This window comes from Populus trichocarpa, chromosome 8 (genome assembly GCF_000002775.5).
Source record: "Populus trichocarpa isolate Nisqually-1 chromosome 8, P.trichocarpa_v4.1, whole genome shotgun sequence".
NCBI lineage: Eukaryota > Viridiplantae > Streptophyta > Magnoliopsida > Malpighiales > Salicaceae > Populus > Populus trichocarpa.
This window is the reverse complement of record NC_037292.2, coordinates 9,704,542-9,721,811: the sequence shown is the minus strand read 5'-3', so window position 1 is coordinate 9,721,811 and position 17,270 is coordinate 9,704,542. Positions and strand designations below refer to the sequence as shown.

The following is a 17,270-nucleotide window of genomic DNA, read 5'->3' as shown; positions in this document are numbered from 1 at the left end:
GCCCAGGATGATTACTCGTACGAGGAATCTCATGTGCAACTTAAAATATTGCAACAATCAATAAGAACATTAAGCATGTTTCTTTACTTTTCTAGGTAATTTAAAATATTGCCTTACTTCCCTCTGACGCTCAAGCTGGTTCTTTTTTCATTTAGTGCAAAGCGTCTTGCCATGGGATGGTTATAGAATGTCCTCATGTGCTCTTAGAGCCTGTGGATGGCTCAGGTATTATCAATCACTGAAAGCTGCATCAGAAAAGAGTCAAATTTCTGATATGGAAATTTCACGATATCTTCTACCGGAAAACATGCATCCTCTACTTTATTGTACACTCTCTAACACGATTGCTTGGAACCCAGACAAAGCTAACTGGTACCTCTGATGAAAATTGTTCTTGAGGCACTTGCTGTTATTATTTAGTGGGGATAAGATATTAAATCATTTTTATTTTTTTTTAATATTTCCATCTCTTTTTCTTTGTGCATTATGCCATAAAAATAGTTGAAAAGTGCGTTTAAGTTTTACGTAGAACATGACAGTAGTGTGTTTACTAACCTTTCCCAAACTGCAGCTAGCCTATACGAGTCCTCCAAAGTATTGTGATGAATGTAGAGCTCCATATCTAAGAGAAACCTCCAAGTTCTGTTCCGAATGTGGTACAAAGAGGCTAGGAACATGAAACTATGGTAAAAAATATCCTTTTCTGATCCTATGATATACTCATCTCCGCCATTGTAAAATTGTAGGTGCTTGATATCATGAGTTGACTGTTAACTTTTTTTAAAATATCTAAACTTCCCTTTTCAAGTATTTTTGTTTTGTTTTTTTAGGAGGTGAGATTGAAAAATTGACTAGAAATGAAGGATATTTTAGAAGAAATAAAAAAAAACAATTAAATTATCAAGGAAAATTAAGAGTAAGATGAAATACAATCAACTATGAAAATACAAGGATTCGGTGCTGGGATCTTCAAAAAAATTTAAAAGAAAATAAACTAATTATTTCATAAAAAGCACAGAGATTAAGATAGGAAAATGATTTTTTATGAATACATCATTCAGTTGTATGGTTGCTTAAGAGATAATCTCCAACAAAAAACTAACACGCAAATAATAGAAGATTTACCGATTTTTATTTTTATTTTCCATTTGATTTTGGGTTCATCGTTGTTTTCGTACATGTCACAATCTCATCAATGACCATTTAAAAATACGTTAATTGCAGCCTCGTTCTAAACGTACTTGCAAAAATTTAAAAATAGTAAAATAAGTTAACCCCCGCGCTCTCACTGAAGAAAACCCGGCCCTCGAAGAAGAAGAAGAAGAGGTAGATATAGAGAAACATCAAGACCAGAACCAAAGTGACCCATCAACGCCATTACAAGCATTTCTTGAATCTAATGCTGAAGCGATCGAGTCTCTGAAATCACTTTTACTACAAAAACTTGAAAATGGCCAGGACGAAGAGGCTTTAAAGATTATAAAGCTTTTAGTGTCTGCGCAACCGGAGGTAACTGGGTGGAAGTTTTTAATGGCAAGATTGCTGAGCGAAATGGGTCGAGTACAAGATGCTCGCAATGTGTTTGAAGAAATTCTTGTCTATAATCCTTTGTCTTTTGAGGCTTTGTTCGAGAATGCACTACTAATGGACCGCTGTGGAGAAGGAGAGGCGGTTATTAGAAGGTTACAAGAGGCTTTAGATATTGCAGGAGAGGAGAATAAAGTGAAAGAAGCGAGGAACGTGAGGCTGATTATGGCACAGATGCAGTTCCTGCAAAAGAATGTGGAGAAGGCGTTGAAGAGTTATCAAGAGTTGTCAAAAGAGGATCCTAAAGATTTCGGGCCTTATTTTTGTAGAGGGATTATATATAGTTTACTTGATAGAAATGAGGGGGTAAAAGAGCAGTTTGCCAAGTATCGTGAGCTTTCGCCAAAGAAGTTTGAGGTGGAGGGGTATTTGAGGACCTCATTATCAAGGATGAAGCTTTTTGGGTCAAATGAGAAGAACTGAGTTTTGGTTTTTTAAGTTTTGAAGTAATAATGATTTGGAGAGTTCAGCTACTCTCCAGATAGAGAAGGAAGACATTGGATTTTTGGGTAATAATCCTCCATCTCATTTAGTGTAGGATTGATCTGGAAACGTGGCTGAAGTTGATCACCAAGGATAATTAAAAGGAACAAAGAAAAAAGAACTGAGTTTTATAGAGCTGTAACACTTGCATTGTTACCACAGCAATGGTAAAACTATTGGCTTCACTTGCAAAACATGATATCTTGTTGGCCTGCATTTCTTGTGTTTGGAATATTGTGGTTTTAAAAATATTCTTCAAATCAATCTTGAAATGTGGAAATTTTTTAGGAATAAGTTAGATAATATATTTGCTGCACAGATTTTCAGAATGATGAGGCAAGATGGAGAGTGTGCAATATAATAATATGGGTAATTTTGAAGTGATTTATATTATTAATAGAGTTGCACATTCAGGATGCCTGCATGGAGGGAACAGTTCCTTTTATCTTGAGAGGCTGTATGGTGTAAGATTTGACCATTGACGATCCTGCCACTGGAGAGATGAACAAGTCAACATAAATAATTGAAAATAATTACAGTATATTGCAAGTTTTTTGTAGGTGTTATGACCTCATAATATAATTTTTTTCTTTCTCCATACAGGGAAAAAAAAAAGGAAAGGAAAGGAAAAATCACACTGCTATAAACAAATGCAGAAGAAAAGGTGATTTTTTTGAGAAATATTATTTTCTTAATTCGTTAAAGGTTTAAGGCTACTTGCGTTTCCGCCCTCCTTTTCCCTTGTTTTTCTTAGACTTGCTATTTCCCTTCCCCTTGTTCTATATATCAGGATTGCTGTTTCCGGTTTCAACATTATTCTGTGTAATGTTTATCTCAACTTTAGCAGAAACGCAACTCCCCTCAGCCTTGCTGTTATTACATTCCTCATCACGTTGGCCATCTGACGCAATGTTTCTCTCTGACATCTCTTTTTTAAGATTTTCATCGTGTTGCAAGAATATCTGGCTTAGAAAAAATTCCATTCTGGGCCTTCTTGACAGCAGCTTCTCGAGAAGTTCTCCAATTGTAGAAATGTCGCTCTCATGTTCTGGTTCCCTGAAAATAAAATATACTCGAAATATTATCATAGCAAGTAGAATGAAATACTTCATTAGATACCATGGATCTAGGCATCATGTTTACACTGACCTCATTTCTAATGCAGCATTAAGTTGCCCCATTTCGTGAAGCATGGTGGAAGCTTCCTCAAGCAGGTTTTTATTATCAACACCGGGAGGGTTCTGAAAATTCTCATCAATTGCTGCTTTTACAAGGCAAGAAATTCTGTCTATATCTACCTGAAAAATAAAAGATAAAATGATTAGCAGAAAGAGATAACCATGTCACCGAGCATGCTAAAAAAATAAAAAATAATTCGAAAAGCAGCATTACCTTAAATGTTGGATCACATGCAATTTTGCTTCTTTCATCTACTCCATGGGTCGGAGATTTTAGTGCTTCAAATATTTCCCAAAGCCGGTCATGGCTCAATGGAGGGTTACCCTCATCCTTCTTCCCACAACTCGAGTTCCAGTTAGCCGTGTCTCCAACATTAGATGGAAGCTCATTTATCTTCCCCAGATCTTCAATGCCCTGAGACACTATTCCTTTGAATGAGCTCCTAGTGTTTGCTTCAACAGCTCCCGTGTGATGCTGAGCTGTAGCATCAGTCTTTGCAAACAAGACTCTTAATACGTTGTCTTTGCTTTCATTGACCTTCATGTCCACAAAAATAGCATCTGGACATAAAAATCCTGAGCAATTTTTACCAAAACTCACAACTACCAGAGGATTGCCAATCTTGCTAAATGCTTCAGCTACCACAGTTGGATTTACATTCAGAGAATTATGTTTCTGCCTCTTCCGGATGGCATCATAAAACTGACTTGGCAGTTTTTTGGTGATATACGTCCTACCCAGCAAGTCAGAAAGCAAGCCTTCACACCATCCAAAGTTTACATAAATTAAACATATTATGACAACCAATCTCAACACTACTACAGCATGGTAGTCATTCAGGACCTTCACGTTCTTTTCTGATACTCTTATCCACTCCATCATATCCTTCTCATTATAAAGCAACAGCTGAACAGTGTCAACAACAAACTTTAGGATGCTTTCTGTAGATTGGGGTGCAAGTCCCGTCCAACTTTCAAAAGTTGGACTCCCATGGCCTTCTTGGTAGATAAGCCATTCCACAAAAGAAGACTTTGTTGTAAAACAATAGCCTTGGAAGTAGGATAACAAAATTAGTTGGCGTTCAAGCATGTATAAGAAACAACCAGGCAAGATATAATCTACTTTCCTCCAGTTGGCATTATAAGTATCTACTAGAGCTTCATGCAACTTCCACATATAGGACACCTCGCTCACATTCCTACAGAGATCCTCAATGAATGCCTTCCATGAAGAATTCCATTGTAAACCGTCTGCCATCTTCTCATATGGTTCACATAACATCTCACCAGAACCAAGAATCATCGATGCGATCCTTCCAAGCTGCGCATAAGACAGATTGTTCTCAAGTTGCGCATAAGACAGGTTGTTCTTTGAGCTCACATCTTCAAAGATAACTTCCTTGAGTAAATTCCTACAAATCTCAGTTCTCCTCAACGAAATCATATTCTCTTTCAGTGATTCTCTCCAGTCCCTAGGATAGATGCAATCATAGAAGCATCCAGTTGCCAGTCGAGTGAATTTCCGCAGTGCCCTGATATCACCGTGTTCAATACTAAGAAACTGGCAATTCAAAAGAAAGTTTGCCACCTCATATATATGAGTAAGAGACCTGCTTTGGCAGAAGAGGGACAAGGAATTCCTAACTGATAAATTGTAAAGGGCTTCAAGATTGGTTAATACATTCATGCCAACAGAAAGCAATTCCAAACACCAATAACCCTGAGCAGCAGTGACAAACTGATGAACATCTACAGAAACCAAGTTCCCCTTCCTTTGAATAAATTTTCTGGGTATGTCCCTCACCCACTGAGCATCCGAGATCATCAGAAAATAAATAGTGTTCAGATTATTAAACTGTCTCTTCACGCCCAAGTAATTCAAGCAGAATTCACCAAAATCTCCATATTCAGTTACATCTTGCCTTTCAAGACGTCCAAGAAACTTGAATATGTTCACAATCTTATCCTTCCAAAAATTCCAAAAGTAAACAAGTGTCTCAGCAGAGACCTGGTTGTTCAAAAAGTTTCTTTCTGACAACTTTTCTAAATCAGACACTAAGTCATTTTCCCACCAATACTTTGAGGTATTTAAATGAAGATGCATGTCCAGAATCTTTCGAGCTAATAATATTTCACCTCTGATACTAATATGTCTCCGAGAAGATTCTAGACTTTGATGGATCTTGAATAAGTTGTGCTGGCTATTCAATAAAATTTCAGCCTCTGTGTGAACAAACTCATAAAACTGGTCTGACACATCCTTTGCAAGTAACTTAGCTTTTGCCAAAAGTTCCTCTTTCTGAAGAAACTGCTTTAAAGGCCAGCCTTTGCTCCCAGTTGACCACAGAGAGTTTGCAAACACAAACCATAGAATAAGCAATGATGCCTCCTTAAAATGTCCACCCTTGCCCAGTAGATCTGCCTCAAGGACAAGCTCACCTTTCTGCTTCGCAATGCCCGCCGCTTCCAGGAAGTTACCTGATTCCACTTCCAATGAAAAAAGCTCATCAAGGCACCCTAAATTAGTCAAGAAAGTACGAGCTGAAGACATGGAATCAAAAGCTCTAACATATGTCATCATGGCTCTGTTGTCATTGAGCTCGTAATAATGACAAGCACAGCTTTCCAGAAACTCTTGTTCAATTGTATCCATTTCTCTGCTTCTTTGATCTGCAGTCCCCTGTTGTTTCCAGTACTGTATATAATGCAAGCCTGTGTCGAAGAGTTTTCCTTTGGTACATGCAGACAAGCACTTGGAGAAATTGCAGCCTTTTGCATATACTTCAGCTGCAGAACAATAATTTTCAGCAAGAAAAAAACATTCTCCAGCTCTTTCCATTGCAGATTCCCCACATTGCAAGTAAATCCTACCTGCAGAAGCCAGTAAATCCTACTCGGTAATAACTGCAACTTAAGGTTAAGATCATCCAGTCAACTAATTTGCAAATATGTGAATTTCATAAATAATTTTCTCACAGAAAAGATGGCGCAATTTGCAATGAAGAATATTAATTCAGCGTACAAGGGACACAGGCAATGGTCATAACTAGCAGAAACATTAGAAAACCAAAAGTGCAGAATAACGGTGGTTGCAAGACTCCTTTTCTGTCAAATATATTTGCCATCAATCAGCTCATGTTTCTGTAGAAACGCTGAAAAAAGTGAAGATAGCACAAAAGCATACCTGCCCTATCATACTCCTTCAACATGTAAAAGCATTCGGCAGCATACTCAGCCTTGCCTATTGATTCAAAAATTTCTGCAGCCTGCCTACGGGCAACGGAAGCCATTTCAGGATTTGAACTATGCATTCTGTCAGCAGCTGCTTTAAGCCCAGCAGCCTTGGACAGTTTCTCCCCACGTTCATCCCTTGCTCTTTCAAAGCACATAGCTGCCATCTCATAGTTACCCTCACTTAAAAGCTGTGTGACACCAACAAAAGGTATAGAAAAGGCAAGTTACACTTGTATGAGCATGGCGAGACGACAAGAATGCAGTGTGAAAGACACTTTTATGTCCTTTCAAACGAGTAGGAATGGCATGTTGAAAACATCTAATATCACTCGAAGCAATAAACCAAGATATCAAACTCAAAAATTTTTTGTGAACAATACGGATAACCTCCAGTCCAAGACAAATTTTACCTCCGACAAGTGAATGCAGCAACTTTTGATCAATCACAAAAAATAATTAAATAGAGATTGCATATTAATTTTTTTTAAGAACATCAAAATCAAGAAATTATAAGTTAAATGCTACATTAGTATAACAAGAAGCAAACCTTGTAACCCTGAGACTTCCACTCTTCAGGACTGCTAGAAACTTGCATTGCTTGGGCAAGCGAATCATCCAGTTTCCTCACTTGGACAAGGCCCTTCTTCATCCAGTAGTCAAACATAGGTCTGGAGAACTCCTCCACATTCTCACAAATCCACAACCTTTGCCGTGTACGAGTGATAGCAACGTATAATTGCTTCAACTCAGAGCACAAGACATTATGTTTTGCTGGGATGAAACTTGGACAGGATGGGGAAGTGGCATCAAGTAAATCTTGTTCCTTCATAAACTCATAGACAACTCTCCATTTATTTTTCAAAGGTGATGAGCCAAAAAAGTTGTACAAGAGGACATCCTAAAAAAAAAGATGAGGCAAATAGTTAAAAGGGCAAAGACATCAGTGGCTAAAAGAGAAATGTGAATGTTTGTCAAGATTGTAAAAATCCATCAGATTTAAAAAAGTATCCGCTGTCCCACACCCCATCCATAAACTCAAACAACAATTCAGAACTAAAGAGGTACAAATTATCGAAAGGCTGAAGTTATGAGCATGGTAAAAATTATCAATGTGGTGATCAAATGTGTTGGACTTGGACAAAAGGAAAACACGCTTGGAAAGAAGTGCAAATGATAAAGGTAATTTTCTAAATAGGAAAAACAAGATGTACAGTAAACCACTGACCTGAAATTCCAGGCCCTTGCACTCTACAACAGTCAAAACAAGAGCATGCTTCCCAACATAGTTATCAATCTCTTTCCTAGCAGCATCATCCCGTACCAATATCACCTGCTCTGCTCCAAACCCAACAAAATTGCTTCTCACATTCCCACTATTCCCGAAAATAGTTACAATTGCATTTTCATCATTTCCAGATTCAAGTAAAATAGGAGCTTCCCCATAAACAAGACTTGTTTCATGGCTTAAGACATCAATAAATGAAGGGAAAAAACGGTAAAGAAGATCAATAACACTCTGAGCTAAATTGAGCACACCAGCATGGGTACGGAAGTTCTGGTTCAAATGAAATATTTTAGATATTTGACCTTTCTCCCTTCTGTCATTTCCCGCACTCCTTGATGCTAAAACAAACTCCTTATAGAACAAAGATCTTATATCTTCAAACCTAAAGTCAATCCCCCTAGCAATTGTTTGCGCTGTATCACCACAAAAAACAAATCCCTCATCTACATTCCTACAGATATATTTGAAGATAGCAATCTGCCTCATTGTAAGATCTTGGACTTCATCAATATAGACAAAATCCATCACATCACCCTCATACTTGTAAGTTTTAAGACGAAGATGAAGATCATTTACAAAATCAGCCATATCAAAGTCACCATTTTTTGCCTTCATCTTTTCATAACCTTCAAATATATCATATATTAAATCTCTCTGCTGCTTATTTAAAGTGGATATTCGACCTTCTGACAGAATAACATAATCCTCTCGGCTCAGTCTGCCATCACAAGACTCTCCAGCTCGCAGGCCACCTTTTATATGGGAAATTATCTCAGTAAATACTCTGGATGAATCAAGCTTTTTTTTTAATTTTTCATTGAAACGTGGCCAATAAACTGCACAAAACTTCTCGAAGTTAACCTCCTTTGTTCTTTTAAGAGTTTGTGCTGAGATTGATCCTGAATTCCCCACTTTTTCGTGCAAAAGCTGTCTCATGTCAGAAAATCTTTCAAAGTACGAATTACCCACTGTTCCATCAAGCATCATTAAAAATTTAAAGAAAGTGATAACAAGTGGGTATGACTTTGGAGGAATATCTAAGAAAGAGTTTGGAATATCTTTGAATTGTGCTGCATCATCAATATCTTCCATATCAACTGAACTCCATTCTGCTGAGTACTTTTCACCAGAGACAACGCTGTACACACACAACAAGGCTCGTATAAGAAAACAAATACAGAAAGCAGGGTAATTTTAGGAAGAATTTTCCGAAGTTTAACAATAATGGAATGCGGTGATCTGATTAAAAAAAATGCTTATGAAGTACAGAAGTAAGCTAGGCTAATTTTAAGAGCCTGCTATAAATTTCTAAAAGTTCAATCCAGCAATGCATATGAAAAAATGCTTGTTTTAGAGAATAAAATTTCCTTAATAACAAGTTGCATCATGAAAAGCAGACTTTGAAAGAAAAAAATTTAACCTGGAGGTATCAGCTCCAGCGTAGAGTGTATTTTCTAAAACAATACAAACCTTTTCAATTGTATCACATGATGCTTGATGGCATAACAGAGTTTTGGACTGACTGTCACAAAAAGTTGACGCAAGACAGTTTCTTTGGCATCTCCAACACCATCCCCAACAGATTTAATGTCATCAGCAACATTGTTTCTCCTGCTGCTGTCCTTTGAAGTATTTAAGTATCCCTGTGTTGCCGTATAATATAGTTCCTCTTTCTTAAACAGCTTCATTGTCAAAACAGTCGTTTTACCAGTCCCTGATCGTCCTAGTATAAATGTACTTCTTTGGAATATGATTATCTCGAGTTCGTCATCAGTCACTTCAAATGGGAGCTCCAATTCTCTTCCATCACGGTCAGAAAGCAAGTGGCTCGCGACCCCAGGAGATAATGGGTAGAACTTCATCAGCAACAAACTATCACTCACTTTTGAGTTCTCTACATAGTAGGCACCATCAGGATTTGAATTGCTTCTTTTTTCATTCTTGCTGCAACTCTTATATCTGGGAATATCAAAAGAGGTTGTCCAAATTTTTGGAACTTCCAGATCTCTGAACAAAAACAAACAATAAGAAAAACTCAACAAAAGAAAAGGAATCTAACCGTTTCAGCCAAATTGAAGCAAATTTCTATGTAATTATTTAGGAACACAAGTGCACAACGAGAGATAGAATAAATATTGCAAAGACATACCCCTCTAGACATTTCTCATTGCAATGACTGATAAAATCGTCAGTGTACGTCGCAAAGATGCCCTCTAGACGTTTAGCCAATATAGGAATATCTTCTAATGGTAATAAATCCCAAACCCTCAAAACTTGTTTGTAGCATATTTCCTTCACTATGTCAATTGAACAGATTACATAAAGTCCTTCAACCTTGAACTGTTTCAAGATTTGAGAAGAGCTTCCGCAAATGAAGTCCACACTCCTTTTCTTAGGACGCCAGCCACTGGAAAGTTTCAGTAGAAGGTTCAGAACAGGTGTCTTCTTTCTTACTGATGCTAGTTTGCCAAATGATTTTTTGAAGTATTCACTGAAAAGAACCTGGACCGCACAAATATCAAAAGAAAATAACTATGATGCTTAACACGAAACATCTGCCATAAGGACTGCCATAATACAAATATGATGGATGACAGAAACGTAACTATGAGATAAATACCTTCCATCTAGCACTTCTGAATAGTGCACTGTCTCCCTTAATCAAATCATCCAGCTGATCAAACTCTTTCTTGACTTCTAAAATGGCTTTGGCCAAATCCTTGTCTTCATCAGCATTAAAGAAACAATTGCGTTCCTTAGCATCATGGACTAACTTTTCCCAAATAGATTCACTATTTGATAGGGTTCTTTCATTCGCCAAAATCCAAAGACAATGCCTGAAATGGCATTAAAAAAAGGTAAGAACTGTCGTTAGAACAATTAAAAGACACCAGGAAAGAGCTAGTTGGAAGCACTACCTAGCCCGTGTAAGAGCAACATTAATTCTCCGAGGATCAGACATGAACCCAATTGCGCCACCTGTATTGGATCTCACGGTTGATATTATTACGATGTCCTCTTCAGCACCTTGAAATCCATCGATGGAACTCACCTTGACTGAAAAACCATCAATGTTTTCATACTTCTTACCAAGCTTCTCTTGAATCACACCAACTTGAGCAGTGTATGGAGATATTACACCAACTCTAACCTTTTGTCCACTCCATGCTGCATGCAGAAACATCAAAGGATGTCAAATAATAATAATAAGTGATAGCAAAATCTTGTGTCAGGAATTGTTTCGATGAAATGATGTTAAGCCAAAAGTTTATCACAGAAAAGTATCAAATTCATAGTGAAAGGTCATTTGCATTGGCTCACTTCTCTATTATTAGTCTCTTTGAAAACAAGATGTCAATAAGCATTGACTTTAAAGGAGCTAAACAGTCATACAAGTGTTTTTAATGCAAGATGAAAACACCATCAGAGAAAGTTTGGTAGTTTAAGATCATTTAATTTCCTCATATGCCAAAGCAAAACAATTGTAAGCATCAGTTTGCACAGAAAAAATTCCAAGCCTTCGGCTGTAATCATATATAAAAAGTCCTAAACACGATGGTAACAAAAACTTCAAGATTTTGCATAATATACCTTTGCACAGACTTCGCAGTAATTTCAGCACAAGGGCTACCTCAACCATATTTTTCCTGCTATGCCCAACATCATCTAGCTCTTCTCTTCCACCAAATACATTTATGAATGTATAGGGACCAAACATTGGCCCTGGAAGATAATGCTTTTCATAACTTCTAGCCTTGACATTTGGTGCATCTAAGATCTGATTGAAGTAGAATTTTGAATTAGGGAAGCAACTGATGGATGGATGCATTCTGTACTGCATATCTAAAAGATGTTTTGAATGACCCAATGAGCTGAGCCTTTCAAATAAACTCCTTCCAAAGCCAGCTTTATCACAAACCTAAGAACCATAAGCTATAAGAAGCCAATAGTGTAGAAAGTAACAAATATAAAATACAGTTCAACAAAAAAGACAATAACAAAACAATGAGGTAGCTTTTTCATACATTGCTTTTGACCATAGCTGGTAATTGACACTCATCACCGATTAGAATAGCATGCCTAATACCAGGAAGTTGTAGGGGTATTGTTGATTCACACTCTTTTAGCTGAGCTGCTTCGTCAACTACCAAAAAGTCCAGTGGTTCAATAGGCAACAAATGCAACTTATACGAACTAGAAGCTGTGCACAAAAATAAGGTTGCTTTCTGGAAACAGAATTCCTCTATTGACCGCTTGTTCATAGCACTTGGAAGATCCAGATGGTTTAGAGAATCCCGTACTCTTTTCAACATAGTAAGGCATTCACTTCTCTTTAGTCTCAACCGCAACAATATATCATTAAAACCTTGGAAAGAATCCTCATCTAACCCTGGGTGTGAAAAAACTTCAAGCAATGCATCAGAAATCACACCCTCGGGGAATAGCCAAGATTCAAAAGAGTTAAGTGAACCAAACAAGTATACGATGTTCTGAATGTTATGTTTGAGAATGCAAGTTTCTGGTATGTGAGTGCATAATAAAGTGAGGCATCTTTTTAGAGGTAATACAGTAGAGCGGAATCTATCTCTCATAAATTCGAGAAACGTTTTCAGCTCTCCTTTGAGTGCAACAGCTTGATAGCTACAAGATTCCCTTTTCTCTTCATTTTCATCATCATGCTCCTGCATTTTGATTAATTCATTCTCCACGAAAATGGCATACTGAGAAACACAATCTTCAAAAAAATCAATTGTCGAATTGAAACAATTCCTCCAACCAGTCAGAGGTGCAAAGCACTCTATAAGCCTTTTGACACGATAATCCAAATAGACTTCCTGAGTTTCAGAATCAACTTTGAGTCTGTCCTTATTCCCAAACAAAAGAATTTCTCCCACAGAATGAAACAAAGAATCGGTTCCTGAATCTGCTTCATGCGATTCTGTGACCAGCTTGAGCACCCTAGAGGCCACTTCTGTAATTGAAACATTGGTTGGGCCACATGTTAGAGTTCTGCATTTCATTTTTAGGAGGCTAAAGAGCAACATACTGACTGTTTTGGTTTTCCCAGTCCCTGGCGGGCCCCAAATAAGTTCAACTGCCGACTTATGGTTGCGTTGCTTTTTAAGCAGACATGCCAAAACCGCCTTGCTTTGGGATTCATTCAGTTTAGATGACAAATTCACAACATTCTCATCATAGATTGCACGTTCCCACATAGAATATTGGTTGCAATTTTCCTCAACCTGTTATCCACCATGGAAACCCAATCAAGTTCAAAACAGTATATTACATGCAAGACAGACACAAATTCGTCTCCTGGAAGTTATATATATATATATATCTTACCACAGAATCAGTGCACAGAATCTCTTTGATGATATTCAAGTTTCCGAACATGTGGAGTGCATTCCATATTCTTTTGCTAGTTGTTATATTAGTCAATGAAATCACAGTAAGTGATTTCTGCAGTCCATCACTAATTTCAATGTCTTTTTGCGCCTTGACTGTGAAAGAAGTATATGTAGCAGCATCCTCGGTCTCATCTCCTGTTATACTGGTGACCACAGCAAATGTCCATGTCCATCCAACCCTTTGCAAATCAGAGACATTTTCAGGTTTAGCGCTTGTTAAAATAACGATGTCGCCGGGCAGTGTTTTGTAATGCTCATTACCACTGCCACGGAATCTGTTTCTCCAATAATCAATATTAACATCATACAATAATGTGCCCTGGGGCTTGGCCTCAAAGAAAGCAACCATTTCAGCAAACGGTGCTCTGGATATAATATCCATGCTTGAGCTCAATTGTGCACGGGTTTCTTCCAACAAAGGAATTACATATGATCCAAGATAATGCTCAACCGAGTAATATGACTCTGGAATATTTTCCACCTATAAAGGAAAGCAAAACACGAGGTCATTCAAAGGACATGAAGGCACCTCAAAACATGCTATCTCCAAATATTCGGCTGCTACAATAATCTAATCTCTTTACACGATGCGAGGACAGCTCAACTGCAACAAAAATATTTCCAGGGAACACAGCGACTAGTTTCAAAGTTGAGGAGCTTTCACAAAAATATTAACAACACTGAACAATATTTAAATTTATAATCAAATTACACATTTATTTAAAAGGGTGCGCCATTGCATCACATAAAATGTCAACAATATATTTTGCTAAGTTGTTTGAGCATTATATAAAATTATATGGATGTTGATGAGAATGTTGAGGTTATTCATAGTATTGGAACTAGTATAAATGAATATTTTAATGTTGATTTAATGGTGGTAAATAATGATATGTTAGATGACTTAGCTTCTTAATTCAAAAAACATTTAGAGGAAGAAGGTTGTGTCCAAAAAAAATATGAAGTTGAGAGGTATTTGGGTGATGATTGTGAGGATCCTAATGATTTTAAATTATATATTTTGGGTTGGTGGAGACATAATGCTACAAAATACAAGATTCTTTCTAAGATGGCACAACACGTGTTAGCTATCCCGGTATCTACAGATGTTTTTGAAGCAGTTTTCAGTATTGACGGTCGTATATTAGATCCATTTTGAAGCTTTTTATCTCCATCGACAGTGCAAGCACTTGTTTGTTGTCAAAATTGATTGAGTTTTGCACCAATTCCAATCAACATCAGAACTTTCATGGATTATATTGAAAATTCTAAGATGATTGAGTCAGATAATTTCTTTTATAAATTTAAATGTAGTTATTTTATAATATCATTTATTAACATATGTTGAATCTAACATTTTAATTTATGTTTTTCTAGAATTTGGTGAAAGTTTAAAAAACTCAACTGATTGTTAATTTGTAAGTTGTATTGATGATATTGGTGCAATCCTGAAATATAATTGTTTTGGGTAATTAATTTACTTTACCTTGTTAATTTCTTTTAAAATTTTGCATTGTTAATTTTTTTAATAGTCGAACTCTAATATGTTACTAATTTGCTAGTGTTTCTTTATAGCATTATTTTTGCTGGATCTTTTGGCTTTTGTTGTTGCTAGAAGTTTTGGATGCAGTTGTAGTGCTGGTGTTGGATTTTTTTCTTCAAATTATGTCGGATGTTTATGATAATTTATTACTGGTTACTAATGTATCTGTTTGCTAATGTAAATTTTTTAGTGTGATCTCTTTTAATTTGAGGTGTCCAAATTTGATCATGCATCTTGTATATTGCATTGATTTGAATCTTCAGAGCCTATTTCTTTGCAAATTAAAGATAGCAAGATAGCAAGATGTGAAGCATTTCAAATTTATTGTTACTATAAGCATTTCAAAAATATATCAATCTTCTCATTTGATTAAAAAGCTTATAACAAACTAAACCAAATTAGAAAATTTTAAAGAGTTTTGATTAAAAAGTCTATAAACTTAGCCCACCAAGAAAATTTAAAAGCCCAATTTAATGTAAGCCCATTAATTTGATGATTGGGTTTCCCGGTTTTAAAGTCAAAAAACCGAATTTAACCAAAACAAAATTTGGTTTGGTTCGGTTTGAATTTTCAAAAATTTAAGTTACTCAGTTTAGTTGGTTTTTGTTGTTAAAACCAAACCGAATCATAAACAGGCGTAGTGGATATCCATGTCAGGAGTTTTGGCACAATTAATCAATCATGTAGTAGCATTAAGACTAAGACATTTATCTAAACAGCTACGAATTGTCAACTCCTAAAAAATATTTTGACACCAAGCATGCATGCAAGAACAAACTCCATTATTAAAAGAATTTCCAAAACTCTCCATTTTTATGGTAAGTTGGAGCTGCTCTGCCTCAGCTTACGTTCAGGGCAAGCAATGTGCAATTCAAAATGGAATGGACTTGTAAGGGTCTAACCCACTATCGATGCAAAAACCAAATAATTTTCTTAAATCAAGAAGTTGTTTAATAAAGGAAACGTCAATTCACTGCTCAGTAAAATAATCCAAAAGCTGCAAATAATAATCGCATGCCAACAATCTAATTTTACAAAATAAATAACTAAAGAGAGAATGATGAAAATATTGGAAGGTAGAAAGGGTAAAAACCTTGAAAAGATTTTCATTGAATATATCCTCAAGAGACCATGAAAAAATGGTGTCAACGAAGCCATGATCATTAGTAATTTCTTTCTTCTTCATCATCTTGCTTGAACTCTCTGATCTTTCCATCATCAATTTCTCGTTTATCTGCGATGATGAAAAGAGCTTCCTACTTTCAAACTTATAAAGGAAGGAAAAAAGGTGGGGGAGTGGTGGTTCCTTCGCCACAAAGAAACAGGTATAAACACCGAAGGAAAGAAAAGAATAACCTTGACTATATAATGCAGTACGGAGGCTCCCTGGCTATGGATTCAAAGAGAAAAAGAAAGAAAGAAAGAGACAAGCATTATCCATCTCTGTGTTGCCTTTATTATAGGTAAGAGGGAGTGTTGCTTCTTTATTATTGAGAAAGAAAAAAGGCAGTCCCAGGAAACAAGTCTTCTCTTCGTATCGCTGGGGAAAGAAAATAAAAGGTCTGTCTTCCCTCAAGTCTTCTCGTATATATTCTGGTTCCTTTCTTGACTTAAAAAAGCTCCTTTTTTTTTTCTTGCGCTCCTTCTCCACATGGAAATGTCATGGGTAGTTTATGAGAATTTGTTTTTTTTTAAGATTATAATAACTTTTAAAAAAAATTAAACTAAATTATTATGACCAATTTAAAATATATAAAATGTTAAAGAATAAAATTAGATAAGCAATTTTTTAATATAAACAATTAAAAAATGAATAAAATAATTATGACTATAACTTTTTTATTTGAAAATAAAACTCTTAAACATCTACAAGGATTTTTTATATATAATCGATAAGAGTTTAGACTATAAACTAATATCAGCTCGTCAAAAGTATTGGAAGGATTCTTCTAGGTTTGTTCGAAAAAATGTTTTTGCTGTGAAACAAATGACACGGATGCGTGAAATGGACGAATGAATCGAATAGTGTCCATCATGACAACGACGAGCTCATCGTTGACAAAAGGGAAAAAGATAAGGCCAGTAAAAGAGCAAATATGGGAATGACACGTGCCATACACATGTCTATCAGGCTGGTTGACCCGGGATACGAGCCGGGTCTCGAGAGGTAAAAATCTAGGTGTCACGGGGTAATTTTTTGCTCTGCGAATAAACTCGTGCGGCAGCCTAGTCCCTCGCTAGACTCAGCCTTCCCTCGCCAATCTCACTCGTGTTTGCCTAGTAACTAAGTGTTTCCCTCACCCGAGAGGTTTCCCCACTTTCCCAAGTTAAAAGACAAGCAGAATACACAAGTAGAATTGCACAACACAAAGCACACCAAGAATACAAGAAGAACTCTCAACCTTTATTTATCTCGTCAACAAAGGATTACACAATGTGTGCTATGCACAGAATTCGCATGTTACACAATCAAGCTTACACACGTTATTCCTCTCTATGCATTCCCTATCTCGTGCTCTCTATTCCCTCTCATCTAAGAGTATCAACAA

At 36.5% G+C, this 17,270-nt stretch overlaps 2 protein-coding genes across 2 annotated transcripts in view; one reads left to right on the top strand and one right to left on the bottom strand.

Annotated features, from left to right (window-relative positions):
• Positions 1-2,032, top strand: part of LOC7471463 (protein SLOW GREEN 1, chloroplastic) — a 49,057-nt gene extending 47,025 nt beyond the window's left edge. Inside the window, exon 2 of the mRNA XM_052455367.1 lies at positions 1,683-2,032. Within this exon, the coding sequence (XP_052311327.1) occupies positions 1,683-2,010 (328 nt within the window). The 3' untranslated portion in view covers positions 2,011-2,032. The remainder of the gene's footprint in view (positions 1-1,682) is intronic.
• Positions 2,033-2,564: 532 nt separating this feature from the next.
• LOC18110057 (uncharacterized) lies at positions 2,565-16,093 on the bottom strand. The gene is made up of 14 exons (XM_052455364.1): positions 15,815-16,093; positions 13,114-13,659; positions 11,793-13,010; positions 11,359-11,686; positions 10,686-10,935; positions 10,388-10,604; positions 9,917-10,269; positions 9,238-9,774; positions 7,708-8,905; positions 7,030-7,380; positions 6,433-6,670; positions 3,463-6,119; positions 3,220-3,368; positions 2,565-3,126 (listed from the first exon to the last, which is right to left on the bottom strand). Exons 1-14 carry the CDS (start codon positions 15,938-15,940, stop codon positions 2,850-2,852), a joined length of 8,445 nt encoding a protein of 2,814 aa, XP_052311324.1. The 5' UTR covers positions 15,941-16,093; the 3' UTR covers positions 2,565-2,849.
• Between the last annotated feature and the right edge of the window lie 1,177 nt (positions 16,094-17,270).